This window comes from Sus scrofa, chromosome 1 (genome assembly GCF_054392235.1).
Source record: "Sus scrofa isolate SSC_HxYL_T2T_F1_AM1 chromosome 1, Sscrofa_HxYL_maternal_Yorkshire_Landrace_v2.0, whole genome shotgun sequence".
Classification (NCBI taxonomy): domain Eukaryota; kingdom Metazoa; phylum Chordata; class Mammalia; order Artiodactyla; family Suidae; genus Sus; species Sus scrofa.
The window spans coordinates 200588368-200605326 of NC_139383.1; the positions used below are offsets into that span (position 1 = coordinate 200588368).

The 16959-nt window shown below is 36.6% G+C and overlaps 1 protein-coding gene across 2 annotated transcripts in view; it reads left to right on the plus strand.

Annotated features, from left to right (window-relative positions):
* The window catches only part of MNAT1 (MNAT1 component of CDK activating kinase), a 209936-nt gene that overhangs the window by 72179 nt on the left and 120798 nt on the right, over nt 1-16959 (plus strand). For both annotated transcript variants that reach the window (XM_021064673.2, NM_001166316.1), the window contains 2 exon segments: nt 1415-1555; nt 6835-6960. In XM_021064673.2, the coding sequence (XP_020920332.1) occupies nt 1415-1555; nt 6835-6960 (267 nt within the window).

Here is a 16959-nt window from a genome sequence, read left to right on the forward strand (position 1 = left end):
CAGGTTGAGTTGACTGAAATGTAGGTGTGCAGTTATTAGAAGTAAGGAATATAGGAGGGTAGTCAGTTTTGGGAAACCAAATGCTAAACTTAATTTTGGATATACTGAGTTGGAATTATAAGTGAAACATGTTTTCATATGAGAATCTTGTTTTGTGGGGAGTTTATCTAACATGTGAATTGAAATATAATAGGAGATTTTGAATATTATTTTACATAAAAGTATCCTTTTCTCTGAGGTCTTTGTTAATTCGTATTTAGTGATCCTCAAACCTGTTAGCTCTCTCTCTATTTGCTGTGAAGTGCAGTAAATTCTCAATGTTGTATTGAATTAAAAAAAAGTAACTGGAATTTTTTTTCTTTCTCTCTTTCTTTTCTTTTCTTTTCTTTTCTTTTTTTTTTTTTTTTTTTTGCTTTTTAGGGCTGCACCAGCGGCATATGGAAGTTTTCAGGCTAGGGGTTGAATTGGAGCTACAGCTGCTGGCCTATGCCACAGCCACAGCAATGAGGGATCTTAGCCGCGTCTGTGACCTATACCACAGCTCCTGGCAGCATCGGATCTTAACCCACTGAGCGAGGCCAAGGATTGAACCCACATATTCAGGTTCAGTAATCACTGAGCCATGAAGGGAATTCCTAAAATAAAGCCATTCAGATTTTTCTGTATTTCTCATTCATAGGACTTAAAGAGCAAAGACTAGGTATAATATTGCTTTTAAGTATGTGTTAGAGTTGGAATAAATTTCAGAGCCTAGAAGTATTTACTATTTCTGAGGAACTTCATAAAAGGGGAATGAGTAGGCCTATAGTTCTTCTCTCTACATATTAGCTTTGGATTTTGAATTTTTCAGTCCACAAAGAGGACCTTTGAAACGTATATGCTTGTATTAGGAAATAACTTGAGTTTTTCATTACTTAACCTTAAATGAATGTTGTTTTGAACTCTAGCATCAGAAAGACTTATTTTAGCTTGGGAAAATGAAGCTAAGTGCTATGATAACTTTTCATTGTCTTATATGTTCTAAAAATTGTTTCTGTTCAATAAGCTAGTCTTTTATATGGAGTGTTTCAATCAATAGTTCTGTATGGAGATTGTCTAGTTGTTGTCGGGTTTTTTGTTTTGTTTTCCTTGTTAAATCCCCTAAAATAAAGGTATTACTAAGCACTGTTTCCACAGTTCTGCAGCTAGGCCCAGTGGACTTTATTTAGGTGTTTAGTGCTATCATTCTCTTTAATAGTAACAGGTCCACGTGAAATAAAATGAATTCTGGTTCTTTCAAAGTAGAATTGCTGCACTATTAAAATAGTTAGTGACTACTGTGTTTTATGCTTCCAAAAGGGGGTAGAGATGTGGTTTAGGGTTGATTTTGGTTACTGAATTTATTCCATGCCATATAAAAACGTTTTTGTTTTAGACTCGGGAACAGGAGGAATTGGAAGAAGCATTAGAGGTAGAACGACAGGAAAACGAACAAAGAAGACTATTTATACAAAAAGAAGAACAACGGCAGCAGATTCTAAAAAGGAAGAATAAGCAGGCTTTTTTAGATGAATTGGTATGTATTAATATTAATTGTGATAAAAAAATCATTTGTTTTCAAGGTTTATCTTTCCTGTTATTATGCTGGGTAATGGCATTTAAATGGCATTTCTAAAGTTTGTACTGATGTACTCATCTTTTCTTCCTTTATTTAAAAAAAGTTTGTTAATATCATCTTATTTTCAGATGAGACAGTAATATTATAACTAACATAAACCAGTTTGCTATTAAGAGGTTGTTGATATGTTTCTAAGTTTACTAAAACACATTGTTTTCAGAGCATTTTTCCTAAATAACATTGGTTTTCTAATAACTACCTCATTTTCAAGTATTTTGGCTTCATGTTGAAGTTTATAGTAGACTCTGGTTTCTCTGTGGGAACTGTATTTCATGTTTTTGCATGAAAAACAATACATTTAAAAGAAATGGTAGGAGTTCCTCTTGTGGATTAGTGGTTTAAGAACCTCATGCTGTCTCTGTGAGGATGCGGGTTCAGTCTCTGGCCATGCTCAGTGGGTTTAGGATCTGGCATTGTCTAAGCTGCAGTATAGGTTGCAGATGTGGCTTTGATCCTATATCACTTAGGCCTCAGCTGCAGCTCCGATTTGACCCCTGGCCAGGAAACTTCTATATGCCACAGGCAGAAAAAAAGCTATTCAGCATTGTTAGATAATAGCAGTAATGCTAACCAAGGTTTATGCAGTGTTTCATAGTTTTGAGAATGTATTATCTGATGCTGATAAACCAGTGTGATATTGATGAAATTACAACTAGAAAATAGTCCAGTAAAGTCTTTTTGCATTCTTCCTTTTCCCTTTCCTGGCCACATAATTAATTTCCATGTGCTGTTAACATACTTAACTCCTTAGTCTACTGGTTGCTGTGCCATTTGCTATTCTATGATCAGGTAAATGTGTACATGTATATTTTTTTTACTGTGCTTTTGCCCTAAAAGCGTTTTAAGTCTCATAACCAGGAATAAAAAGAGAAAGCAGGATTATTTAAATTAGAAGTAGGTGAGAAAGTAAAGGAAAAGTAAGGATATTAGTGAGGCTTAGACAGAAAATGCTTATCATAACCCTTCTCTACTTTTTGTGAATGGAATGTAAATTTGAGGACAAGGGAGTAAATGTAAATAAAAGTGAGGACAGGGAGGTCCCATTGTGGTTCAGAGGTAATGAATCCTACTGGTATCAGTGAGGATGCAGGTTTGCTCCCTTGCTTAACTCAGTGGGTTAAGGAGCTGCAGTGTAGGTCCCAGATGAAGCTCGAATCTTGTGTTGCTGTGGCTGTGGTGTAGGCCTGAAGTTGCAACTCCAATTTGATCCCTCGCCTGGGAACTTTCATATGCTGCAGATGTGGCCCTAAAAAGACCCCCCAAAAAAATGAGGACCGTAACATATGAAATAACAGTATTTTCCTATGTAACTTCCATTAATTTTTATTGAAACTTTTTTTTTATAGCTTTTTTTTTTTTTTTTTGTCTTTTTGCCTTTTCTTGGGCCGCTCCCATGGCATATGGAGGTTCCCAGGCTAGGGGTCCAGTCGGAGCTGTAGCTGCCAGCCTGCGCTAGAGCCACAGCAACGTGGGATCCAAGCCGCGTCTGCAACCTACACCACAGCTCACGGCAACGCTGGATCATCAACCCACTGAGCAAGGCCAGGGATCGAACCCGCAACCTCATGGTTCCTAGTTGGATTCGTTAACCACTGCACCACGACGGGAACTCCTATTGAAACTTTTAAGTGGTGGGTATGGCTTCAACAGTTGACGTGACTCCTGTTGTGTTTTACATTTTTTGTAGACATACACTTTGTGAGAAATTAAAAACTTAAATTAATTAGTAAAGATCCATGTTACAATTACTTTTTGAAAGTTTCTTATCATTTTATGCAAAGAGGAATGTACTTTTCTTTGGTAATTCTCTCCTCTGAAGTTAATTGACTTAATTCCAAATATTGAATTTAGGTATCAGGTGAAAATACACTTTAAATTTTTAAACATGTTATATGTAATATAAAGAGCTTGTAGTTTTTATTTTGAGGCTAGCTAGTTTTGCATAGCAGTTATTCTTGTGTATTCTTTTTGTCTTCAGTCTTTTAGTGCTAAGTTTTGCTACTTCATTGAGGTGCTATTGGCAGTTGAGCTGCAACTGCCAATGTTGTACAATGTGTATAATCTGGAGTTAATATTGGTTTATGTAAGAACCAACCCCCCTTCCTGTTTTCTTCACCTGCAAGTCATTACTGTGCATGTGTTCTTTACTGTTTAGATTATGTAACATGGTGGTTAAATAATCCTTAGCAATTTTACTGTATTCATTAGAGCAATTAATTACACCAGATTGGTTTAAATACCAATTCAATTTGAATTTCTGGTTTTCATTTTCAAATTTATTTTTAAAGATTCTTTGTTACTTTAATTTTTAAATATTTCTTAAAATAATTTTTGTTAGTGTTAACATTTCATCATTATTGACTAATTGAAAGAATTCATTAAATTTCTTTTTATCCTCTGAATCTTTTATTAAATAAAAGAATGTGTCATATTTCTTATTCTGTGTACGTTCATGTGTTAGATTTTACTAAAAAAGTTGACATTGGCATCTGTAAATATATCTAGGAGCTTGAATTTTAGGATTAGGATTAGTCACTGGATCTATAAGCAGCAAATACTACTTATCAGATTTTCTTTTTCTCCTGTTTTTGGTCTTTATGGTAAAAGTCACTTATTAACTGTTTAAAAAAGCATTGGCATTACATTTACTGTATGTGACAGGATTTTAATTTTATGGTCTTAATGTTTATAACTTAAGCATTTACTCTAATATTGCCTAAAAAGTCCATTTATTTAATCTTAACTGTAAATATAGGTTTTTTTTTTTTTTTTTAACAGTTTGGCAAAAGATTTTTAAATAGGTCCTGACTTATTAAGTCTTTTTATGTTCCTGTTTGAAAATTCTCTTCAGCTTATGTCTTAATTTTGTTAAGGGCTAATATTGTCAAATGCAGTAGCTGATTTTTGTTAGAATATTGTTTACCAGGTGGCTTGCTTAAATTCAGTTAAAATAGTCTTTTAAAAATGGTCATTATAAAGCTTTTAATGAGTATTAGAGGTAGTCTTATTAAAATTTCTTTAAATATTAAACAGTGTACTTTTAGGAAGTTAATGTAGGTTAGAGAGCCTTTCAGGGTAAAATAAAGCTAAGAAAAATGAAAAAACTTGAAAGGCTTAGTCTGCATTTTATGTATTCCTGAGAGCATATCTGTTTCCCGTAGTTTATTTTACCCTGTAGATTTTTTTTTGTTGTTGTTAAAGCTCCAGCTTATTTTTAGTTTTCAGGCTCCAAAATTTCGAGTGCTAAAGTGAAGTAAAGCAGATTTGAAGTAAGTTGTGTTATCTTTGTATCAGAATTAATTTTAGATTTCTAGGCTGTTTATTTTTAGTTTTACCAAGACATTTTAATATTGTATTCCTTTTATGTGAAGATGAAATCAGGATTAAAACAGGTCAGAGTATTGACTAGCAACTTTTTTGGAGTGCATACATTGTATTACATTTACACAAGAACGTTTTGAAGTATATACCAGGTATGGAATTTGAACTCAGTGTATTAATTATGAAACAATGAGCTTTTTAGCCAAGGAAGTTTATTTTTCTTCTATTAGTTTTTACATATGAAAAGATAATAAGAGATTTGCCAAGATATTTTGGGCCATTGCCCATTTAAAATGTGCTTTAACTTTACATTTTATTATAAAATTCCTAGTGGAAATCTAGAATAGATGCAGGAATTCACAGCAGTATTGTTACTAATGCATTGCTGATGCTTTGTTGTAGAATATGAAAGATGAATAAGTATATTCTCATAGTGTATTTTATTCATTCTTCTTCGTTATTACTAAAGCTATGTTGTAAGGATTTTGCCCCTTAATAAAGTTCTGTTTATAAATAAAATTTATGTTTTCCCATTTACTTTTTAAAAGTTCTAATCTTTGTTAACATTTGCTCTTGCAAAGCACTTCTGTTTATCACAGTCTTTTTTTAAATTCAGCTTTTATTTTTTACTTTTTTTTCCCATTTTAGCTGTTTTACAGTGTTCTGTTACAAAGTCTTAAGGTACAGATTTATTCTAGGACAATGCTATTGAAATAAATGACTTATTTGAATTTCTTCTGTACTGTCACCTTTAAGCGAGTCCTTTAAATATATTAATTAGCCATCTTTGTGCCTAAAAACGTTGTTGGACTTGGAAGGAAAATTGATTCTGCTATATCTTTTATACGATGAAATGTTTAACAATATGATTTTTTTCAGGATTAAATTCTAGGTAGTTACTATTTTATAGATCTGCATGCTATTTGAAGACTATGTTTTCATAGGTAATCTTGATATAGGGGATAGAAATGTGTGTATACCTTCATTTTTGTTTATAGATAATAGAAAGTAATGTGTGTGTGTGTATGTGTATGTATGATCTCCTTCCTTCCTGGCTTCTCTTTGCATGTGTTTCTGTGTTATTTAACTGACAACTCAGAAAGAAAAATGTCTGCATGCATTTAGCTTAGGTCTTAGCTCTGCAGCACTTTACACGGATAAGAAGACATCATGTTAAACAGAAGAAGTAACAGTCTGCATATAAGAATTAGTATTGCTTGCATTATTAATATATGTTTGTGGAGATTTGTATAAATAGTGGCCCTGATTTATCACTGTAAAATATTTAAAGTGTTTACTATTATTTTGTTCATTTAGAAAATTTAGACTTCATTTATAAAAATAAGTCAATTCAGGAGAAAATAAATATATTTTTGGTTGTACATAACAGTCATTCCATTGTGCAAAACAGAACAAGGATCATTTCCAAAGCACCTCAGGTGAAATCTAATGGGAAACAATTTCAAACTAGACTGAATTCAGTGGTAAAAAGAATGTGTGTTAGATAAACATCTGATCTAAGTTATAGTAATTTGTACTACTCTTTTTGTGATTAGCTTCTAATTTTTTTAATTTTAATAAATACAGTTGGTTTTGCTAGATGAAATAAAACCCCATTGTATTTTCTTTAATGTGGATTTTATAAAAATCCTTTTTCGTAGGTTATTTTGATTTATGAGTCTAAAACAGCCTTTTCTTATTATAGAATGTTAAAAATTTTTTGTAAAGTGTTCTCCATTTGGTGCATACTTACGTTGACATTAAATGTTTATGAAAAGGCATAATTTAAAATAAAAGATGTCGCTCTTTAATGTTTTCTTTTTAACTTTCACATTGTGCTTTTACTCTTCTTATAGGAGAGTTCTGATCTTCCTGTTGCTCTGCTTTTGGCTCAGCATAAAGATAGATCTACGCAATTGGAAATGCAGCTTGAGAAACCTAAACCTATAAAACCAGTGACATTTTCCACAGGCATCAAAATGGTAAGCTATATTTTAATCACTTGTTTGGAAGATATATTTCAAGGATTACACTTTATAATTTTATGTTGATTTCTGTAGATAAACTTGGAAGTTCAGATTTTAAGAACAGTGTCTGATCTAGGCAAGATGTCTAGAAATATAAATATGTTCAGTGTAAAAGGAAAGTGAAAAGTAATAATCTGCAAAGTATGCAGCATGGTTTTATATGATATTGAGTTTGCACATGGTTTTTGTTTTTTTTTTTTTGAACTACATCAAATTAAAACTTCTTTTTTTGTTGTTTTTTTTATTATTCAAATGAGTTTATCACATCTGTAGTTGTATAATGATCGTAACAATCCAGTTTCACAGGATTTCCATCCCACAACCCAGGCACATCCCCCCACCCCCCAAACTGTCTCTTCCGGAGATGGTAAGTTTTTCAGTGTCTGTGAGTTAGCATCTGTTCTGCAAAGAAGTTCAGTCTGTCCTTTTTTCAGATTCCACATGTCAGTGAAAGCATTTGATGTTGGTGTCTCATTGTATGGCTGACCTCACTTAGCATGCTAATTTCTAGGTCCATCCATGTTGCTAAAAATGCTGGTATTTCGTTCCTTTTAATGGCTGAGTAATATTCCATTGTGTATATGTACCACATCTTCTGGATCCACTCCTCTGTCGATGGACATTTAAGGTGTTTCCATGTCTTGGCTATTGAAAAGAGTGCTGCAGTGAACATTGGAGTACATGTGTCTTTGCGAGTCATGGTTTTTGCTGGATAGATGCCCAGGAGTGGGATTGCTGGGTCAAATGGTAGTTCTATGTTTAGTTATCTGAGGCATCTCCATCCTGTTTTCCACAGTGGTTGCACCACTTTACAATCCCACCAAGAGTGTACTAGGGTTCCTTTTTCTCCACACCCTCTCCAGCACTTATTGTTTGTAGACATTTTGATGATGGCGATTGTGGCTGGTGTAAGGTGGTACCTCATAGTGGTTTTGATTTGCATTTCTCTGATAATGAGTGATGTAGAACATCTTTTCATGTGTTTCTTGGCCATCTGTATGTCGTCTTTGGAGAACTGTCTGTTTAGATCTTCTGCCCATGTTTTGATGGGGTTGTTTGTTTTTTTGGTATGGAGCTGCAGAAGGTGTTTATAAATTTTGGAGATTAATCCCTTGTCAGTTGATTCACTTGCAAAGATTTTCTCGCATTCTGTGGGTTGTCTTTTTGTGTTGTTTAGGGTTTCCTTTGCTGTGCAGAAACTTTGAAGTTTGAGTAGGTCCCATTTGTTTATTTTTGTTTTTATTGTCAATACTCTGATAGGTGGATCTGAGAAGATGTTGCTGTCGTTTATGTCAGAGAGTGTTTGGCCTATGTTTTCCTGTAGGAGTTTGATAGTGTCTGGTCTTATATCTAGGTCTTTAATCCATTTGGAGTTTATTTTTGTGTATGGTGTTAGGGAGTGTTCTCATTTCATTCTTTTCCATGTGGCTGTCCAGTTTTCCCAGCACCACTTATTGAACAAGCTGTCCTTTCTCCATTGTATAGTCTTGCCTCGTTTGTCATAGATGAGTTGGCTGTAGGTGCGTGGGTTGAATTCTGGGCTTTCTATCCTGTTCCACTGATCTATATTTCTGTCTTTGTGCCAGTACATATCGTTTTGATGATTATTGCTTTGTAGTATAGTCTGAAGTCCGGGAGCTAGATTCCTCCAGCTCCATTTTTCTTTTTCGGGATGTCTTTGGCTATTCTGGGTCTTTTGTGCTTCCAAGCAAACTTTAAAATATTTTGTTCAAGTTCTGTGAAAAATGTCCTTGGTAATTTGATAGGGATTGCATTGAATCTGTAGATTGCCTTAGGTGGTATAGTCATTTTGATAATATTAACTCTTCCAATCCACGAGCATGGTATATCTTTCCAACTATTTGTGTCATCTTTGATGTCTTTCATCAGTGTCTTATGGTTTTCAGAGTACAGATCGTTTGACTCTTTAAGTAGGTTTACTCCTAGGTGTTTTATTCTTTTGGATGCGATGGTAAACGGGATTGCTTCCCTAATTTCCTTTTCTGCTTTTTCATTGTTAGTGTATAGAAATGCCGTTGATTTCTGTGTATTGATTTTGTATCCTGCGACTTTGCCAAATTCATGGATGAGCTCTAACAGTTTTCTGTTAAGAGTCTTTAGGATTCTTCTTGGTATAGTATCCTGTCATCTACAAATAGTGATAGTTTTACTTCTTCCTTTCCAGTTTGGATTCCTTTAATTTCTTTTACTTCTCTGATTGCCGTGGCTAGGACTTCCAAAACTATGTTGAAGAGTAGTGGCGAGAGCGGACATCCTTGTCTTGTTCCTGATCTCAGCGGGAATTCTTTCAGCTTTTCACCATTGAGAATGATGTTTGCTGTGGGTTTGTCATGTATGGCCTTTATCATGTTGAGGTAGGTTCCCGTTATGCCCACTTTCTGGAGGGTTTTTATCAGAAATGGGTGTTGGATTTTGTCAAAGGCTTTTTCTGCATCTATTGAGAGGATCATATGGTTTTTATTCTTCAGTTTGTTAATGTGGTGTATCACACTGATGGATTTGCGGATGTTGAAGAACCCTTGCATCCCTGGGATAAATCCCACTTGATCATGATGTACAATCCTTTTAATGTATTGTTGGATGCGGTTTGCTAGTATTTTGTTGAGGATTTTTGCATTGATGTTCACCAGTGATATTGGCCTGTAGTTTTCTTTTTTTGTGGAGTCTTTGTCTGGTTTTGGTACCAGGGTGACGGTGGCCTCATAGAATGAGTTTGGGAGTATCCCTTCTTCTGCAATTTTTTGAAATAGTTTCAGAAGGAGCGGTGTTAGCTCTTTAAATGTTTGATAGAATTTGCCTGTGAAGCGGTCTGGTCCTGGACTTTTGTTTGTTGAAAGTTTTTCATCACAGTTTCAATTTCAGTTCTTGTGATGGGTCCATTCATCTTTTCTATTTCTCCTTGGTTTAGTCTTGGAAGATTGTACTTTTCTAAGAATTTGTCCATTACTTCTGCGTTTTGCATTTTATTGGCATATAGTTGCGTATAGTAGTCTCTTATGATCCTTTGTATTTCTGTGATCTGTTGTTAATTCTCCTTTTTCATTTCTAATTTTATTTGAGTCTTCTCTTTTTTGCTTGATAAGTCTGGCTAGGGGTTTATCAATTTTGTTGATCTTTTCAAAGAACCAGCTTTTTGTTTCATTGATCTTTTCTATGGTTTTCTTCGTTTCTATTCATTGATTTCTGCTCTGATCTTTATGATTTCCTTCCTTCTATTAACTTTAGGTCTTGTCTGTTCTTCTCTCTAGCTGCTTTAGATGTAATGTTAGCTTGTTTATTTGGGCTTTTTCTTGTTTCCTGATGTGGGCTTGTATTGCTATAAACTTTCCTCTTAGAACGGCTTTTGGTGCATCCCATAGGTTTTGGAGTGTTGTATCTTCGTTGTCATTTGCTTCTAGGTATTTTTTAATTTCCTCTTTGATTTCTTCAGTGATCCATTGGTTGTTTAGTAGCAAGTTGTTGAGTCGCCACGTGTTTGTGTTTTTTGCAGTTTTTTTCTTGTTGTTGATTTCCAGTTGTATAGCATTGTGGTCGGAAAAGCTGCTTCATATGATTTCAGTTTTCTTAAAGTGACCAAGGTTGGATTTGTAGCCTAGGATATGGTCAATCTTAGAGAATGTTCCATGTGCACTTGAGAAGAATGTGTATTCTGTTGCTTTTGGATGGAATGTCCTATAAATATCTATTAAGTCCATCTGGTTTAATACTTCATTCAGGCCTGTATTTCCTTATTGATTTTCTGTGTGGTTTATCTGTCCATTGCTGTAAATGGGGTGTTAAAGTCCCCTACTATGATTGTGTTGTTGTCAATTTCTCCTTTTTTTTTGTTTTTTGTTTTTTTTGTCTTTGTTGTTGTTGTTGTTGTTGCTATTTCTTGGGCCGCTCCCGCAGCATATGGAGGTTCCCAGGCTAGGGGTCTAATCGGAGGTGTAGCCACCGGCCTACGCCAGAGCCACAGCAACTCGGGATCCGAGCCGCGTCTGTGACCTACACCACAGCTCACGGAAACGCTGGATTGTTAACCCACTGAGCAGGGGCAGGGACCGAACCCGCAACCTCATGGTTCCTAGCCGGATTCGTTAACCACTGCGCCACAATGGGAACTCCTCAATTTCTCCTTTTAAGGTTGTTAGCAGTTACCTTATATATTGTGGTGAACCTGTGTTGGGTGCGTAGATATTTAAAATCGTTATATCATCTTCTTGGATTGATCCTTTGATCATAATATAATGTCCTTCTTTGTCCTGAAAATATTCCTCATTTTAAAGTCCATTTTGTCTGATATGAGTATTGCTACTCCAGCTTTCTTTTGATCCCCGTTTGCATGAAATATTTTCTTCCATCCTCTCACTTTCAATTTGTATGTGTCCCTAGAAGTGAAGTTGATCTCTTGAAGACAGCATATATATGGGTCTTGTTTTTGTATCCATTCAGCCAGTCTGTGTCTTTTGGTTGGGTCATTTAGTCCATTAATATTTAAAGTAATTATTGATATGTATGTTCTTATTGCCATTTTATTAATTACTTTGGATTTGTTTTTGCTGCTCTTTTTCCTTTCCTTCTTCTCTTGTTCTTTTCTGCCTAGAGAAGTTCCTTTAGTATTTGTTGTAAGACTGGTTTAGTGTTGCCGAATTCTCTCAGCTTTTGCTCATCTGAGAAGGTTTTGATTTCTCCTTCAAATCTGAACGAGAGCCTTGCTGGGTAGAGTAATCTTGGTTGGAGGTTTTTTTCCTTTCATCACGTTGAGTATATCATGCCACTCCCTTCTGGCCTGCAGAGTTTCTGTTGAAAAATCTGCTGATAGCCTTTTCGGGGTTCCCTTCTATGTTATTTGTTTCTTTTCCCTAGCTGCTTTCAAGATTTTCTCTTTGTCTTTAATTTTGGTCAGTTTGATTAGCATGTGTCTCGGGGTGTTCCTCCTAGGGTTTTTTTTGTATGGTACTCGTTGTGCTTCCTGGATTTGAGTGGAGGGTTCCTTTCCCATGTTAGGGAAGTTTTCGGGTATTATCTCTTGGAATATTTTTTCTGTCTCCTTCTCTCTCTCTCTTCTCCTTCTGGCACCCCTGTAATATGGTTGTTGGTGCATTTCACATTGTCCCAGAGTTCTCTGAGACTCTCTTCATTTGTTTTCAATCTTTTTTCTCTTTTCTGTTCTGCATCTGTAATTTCCACTAATCTGTCCTCCACCTCGCTTATTCGTCCTTCTGCCTCCTGTATTCTGCTATTAGCTGCCTCTAGTGAATTTTTTATTTCAGTTATTGTATTTTGCTTCTCTTCTTGTTTAAGTTTTATATATTATATCTCTTTGGTTAGTGTTTCCTGTAAGTTATCCATCTTTGCCTTCAGTTTATTTCCAATGTCTTGCATCATCTTCAGCATCAACAGTCTAAAGTCTTTTTCCTGGAGGCTGAGAATCTCCTCATGGCTTAGCTGATTTTCTGGGGTTTTTTCTTTCTCCCTCATCTGAGTTATAGTCCTCTGCCTTTTCATTTTTATAGGTTTTTGGTGTGGTGACCTTTTTATAGATAATAGAGTTATAGCCTCTCTTACTTCTGGTGTCTGCCCCCCTTGTGGCTGAAGTCAGTATGGGAGCTTGGTGTAGGCTTCCTGGTGGGAGGGGCTGATGCCTGGCCACTGGTAGGTGGAGCCTATCCTAATCCCTGTGGTGGGTGGGGCTTAGTTTCTGGATGGGATTAGAAGCAGCTGTGTGCTTGAGGGGTCTTTAAGTAGCCTGTTTACTGAGGGGCGGGTCTGTGATTCCACCTGGGTAGTTGTTTGCCCTTTGGCTTCTCAGTGGCTGGCTGATGGGTGGGACCAGATTTTCCCAAAATGGCCACCTCCAGAGAAAGGCAACTGCTGAATATTCCCGAGAGCTTTGCTTTCAATGTCCTTCCCTCACAGCAATCCACATTCACCCCTGTTTTCCCAGGATGTCCTTCAAGAACTGCAGTCAGGTTTGACCCAGATTCCTATGGAGACTTTGCTTTGCCCTGGGACTCAGTGCACGTGAAAGTCTGTGTGCGCCTTTTAAGAATTGGGTCTCTGTTTCCCCCAGTCCCATGGAGCTCTTGTGCACAAGCCTCACTGGCGTTCAATGCCAGATGCTCCGGGGCTTTTTCTCCCTGTGCCGGATCCCCACACGTGAGAATTTGATGTGGGGCTCAGAACTCTCACTCCTGTAGGTGAGTCTCTGTGAACCAGTTAGTTTCCAGTCTGTGGAGCTTCCCACCCAGGAGGTATGGGGTTGTTTATATCACGAAATCGCCCCTCCTACCTGTGGATGTGGCCTCCTCTTTTTCTTCTGGAGTAGGGTATCTTTTTAAGGTTTCCGTTCCATTTTGGTGAAGTGTGCTCAGTCTCTAGTTGTGAATTTCATTGTTTTTAGGAGAGAAGTTGAGCTCCAGTCCTTCTATTCCGCCATCTTCATCCCGTCTCCTACCCCCATTCTCTCTAGAATTCTTAAAAATTGAAATCCAAAGAGAAAAAGACTGACCCCCTCCCCCCCGAATATCCAAGAACTGTGGGATGACTACAAAACGTATAACATAAGCGAATGAGAAAGGAACAGAAGAAATATTTGAAACAATTAGAATTGAGAATCTGGAGTTCTCGTCGTGGCGCAGTGGTTCACGAATCCGACTAGGAACCATGAGGTTGCGGGTTCGGTCCCTGCCCTTGCTCAGTGGGTTAAGGATCCGGTGTTGCCATGAGCTGTGGTGTAGGTTGCAGACGCGGCTCGGATCCTGCGTTGCTGTGGCTCTGGTGTAGGCTGGTGGCTACAGCTCCGTTTTGACCCCTAGCCTGGGAACCTCCATATGCCGTGGAAGCTGCCCAAGAAATAGCCAAAAGATTAAAAAAAAAAAAAAGAATTGAGAATCTCCCCAAATCAACATCAGACACTACACGGAAGATCCAGGGAACTTAGAAAACTCCAAGTAGGATAAATAGCCCCAAAGAGATATTCTGTATTTAGGCACACTCTTTTCTTTATTTTTTTCTTTTTCTTTTTGCTCTTTAGGTCTGCACCCACAGCATATGGAAGTCCCCCATCCTAGGGGTCGAATCCGCACTGCAGTTGCTGGCCTACACCACAGCTGTAGCAGTGCAGGATCTAGGCCACCTCTGCGACCTAACCACAGCTCATGGCACTGCCAGATCCTTAATCCACTGAGTGAGGCCAAGGATCAAACCCGTGTCCTCATGGATTTGTTTCTGCTGAGCCACAATAGCACTTCTTCTAGGCACATTATTTTCAAATTACAGACCAAAAAAAATCTTGAGGAGGTGCCGGGTGGGAAGATGGGGGGATAGCTCACCTATGCAGGAGCAAAGATATGAAATATCTGGTTTCTCCTTAGAAACCATGCAAGCAAGTGAAATATTTAAGGTGTTGAGGGAAAAAAGCCACCAACCTAGAATAATATACTGTGCAGAATTATCTTTTAAAAGTGAAGGAGAGGGAGTTCCTATTGTGGCTCAGTTTACAACAATAGTAACACTATTTAACTATGCCTGCTTATGTGTATATATGTTTGTATACATATATACTTATATACACATGTTCTTAAGTGAAATGAAGGACAGTGATGATGCAAAGATGGGAGGAAGTAGTTAGAATTATTTTGTTATTATAAGGTACTCACACTATCCATTTCTACTACTCAGCTATTTTTGACTTCTAAAATTGCCTACTTTGTCATATGTGTGCTAACTATTAGATTTTGAACATCCTAAGGGCAAAAGTTGTGTATTTTAACTTTGGTTTATATGATTGTAGGTGTGTGGGTAATAGTAGAAAATATTAGTTTTTTAAAACTTTTTATTATGCTTGATTTACAATGTTTTTTCAATTTCTGCTGTAGACTAAAGTGATATATACACAAAAGTGCAAGGAATGAAACCATATGGACAACTTTGTAACCATTGCACAGATAAAGGAAAATGTATTCTCAGTGCTCTAGAAGTCTTCCTCCTGACTTCTCACCCCTGGCCAGCTCCTCATTCCTTTTTCCCAAAGTAGTCACTGTCTGTCTTTTTTGGCAGTTAATTTCTTGCTCTTTTAAATAGCTTTAACGTCTAAGGATATGTGCCTTAACCTGATTAATGTTTTGCGTGTCCATACTATATTTGTGAGGGTCATCCACGTTTTTCATCTGACTGCAGATTTTTTTTTTCATTATCATTGCTGTATAATGTTCTATTAGAGGAATATACTACTATTTATCCATTCTACTTTTGATAGGTGTTTGGATTCCTTTAAAGTTTTGGTTTTATGAATTATGCTAACATTTTTATATGTTTCCTGGTGCACATGTACAAACATTTTTTGGTAACTATTTACCTAAGAGTAGAGTTACTAAATCATAGTGAGTACATATGTTCATTTTAGGAGATTGTAGGTTTTAGGTTTTTACCAATTGTACCTCTGTGAACACTTGTGACTTTCTATCTTTATACAAAGTCATTCTGATGAGTATTTAGTACTGTTTTATGATTTTGATCTGTACTTTATTTCACTGATCACTAATGAGATTGAGCAGTGGCTTTCCTATTTTGTGAAATGCCTGCTCAAGAATCTTGCTCATGTGTAGAAATTATGCCTGCTGAAGAATCTTGCTCATGTATAGAAATTCTTTTTTTTTTTTTTTTTTTTTCATGGCCACACCTGTGGCATCTGAAAGTTTTTGAGCCAGAGGTTGAATTGGAGCTGCACTGTGGCCTGCACCACAGCCATGGTGACACCAGATCTGAGACACATCTGCAACCTATGCCACAGCTTGTGCAATGCTGGATCCTTAACCCACTGGTCAAGGCCAGGGATGGAACCCACATCCTCCTAGACACTATATTGGGTTCTTAACCCACTGAGCCACAACTGGAACTCCCTAGAAATTCTTTATACGTTGTGGACCTAAGTGTTTCATTAGTCATGTATGTTGTAAATAACTTTAGTTACTCTGTTTCTTTTTTTTTTTTTTTTTTTTGTCTTTTTGGAGTTTCTTGGGCCGCTCCCCCGGGATATGGAGGTTCCCAGGCTAGGGGTTGAATCGGAGCTGTAGCCGCCGGCCTATGCCAGAGTCACAGCAACACGGGATCCGAGCTGGTCTGCGACCTATACCACAGCTCACGGCAACGCCGGATCCTTAACCCACTGAGCAAGGGCAGGGATCGAACCCACAGCCTCATGGTTCCTAGTCGGATTCGTTAACCACTGCGCCACGACGGGAACTCCTTTCCACTCACCTAAGAGTATCTTTTTTTTTTTTTTTTTTTTTTTTTTTTAAGGGTATCTTTTGAACTCATTGTTGTTTAACTTTATATTATCCACTTGAGTTTTTTTTTTTTTTTTGGCATGGTGTGAGGTAGGTAATACAGTTACTTTAATGCATGTTAAAATTCATATAACTTAAGTATGTGCTGGATTACTTATTGTTTATTTAACAAAATTCAGCATTTGATTCAATGGTAAGGGAAAAATTTAAATGGACACAATTTTATGTGGATTTATTTTATTACTGAGTTTGGAGACGTACATAATGTGCATGAAAATCTAAATGTTTATGAAGTTAAGAGTCTTTATATACTCATCAGAAAAATCAATCCTAAAATGCAGAATGAAAAGTAACAATTGTTGAACACCTATATCCCAGGACTTTATTTCATTGAACAGATGTTGGCAAGGATACCAACATTTCTGGTGACCTGTGATAGTTTCCTTTCATAATATATGCTATTTTTTTTGTTTGTTTTTATATCTCCATGAAATAGATGGTATTCCTATGTTTGCATACGTGAAAACTGTCTCAGAGGGATTAAATCACATATAAAAGATGACATGAAACACTTTCTATTATACCGTATTGTTTATTTAATAAGAATATTCAGAAACAAATCTCAGATGTCTTTCTAATCTGAGGGTAGCAAGGATTAGAA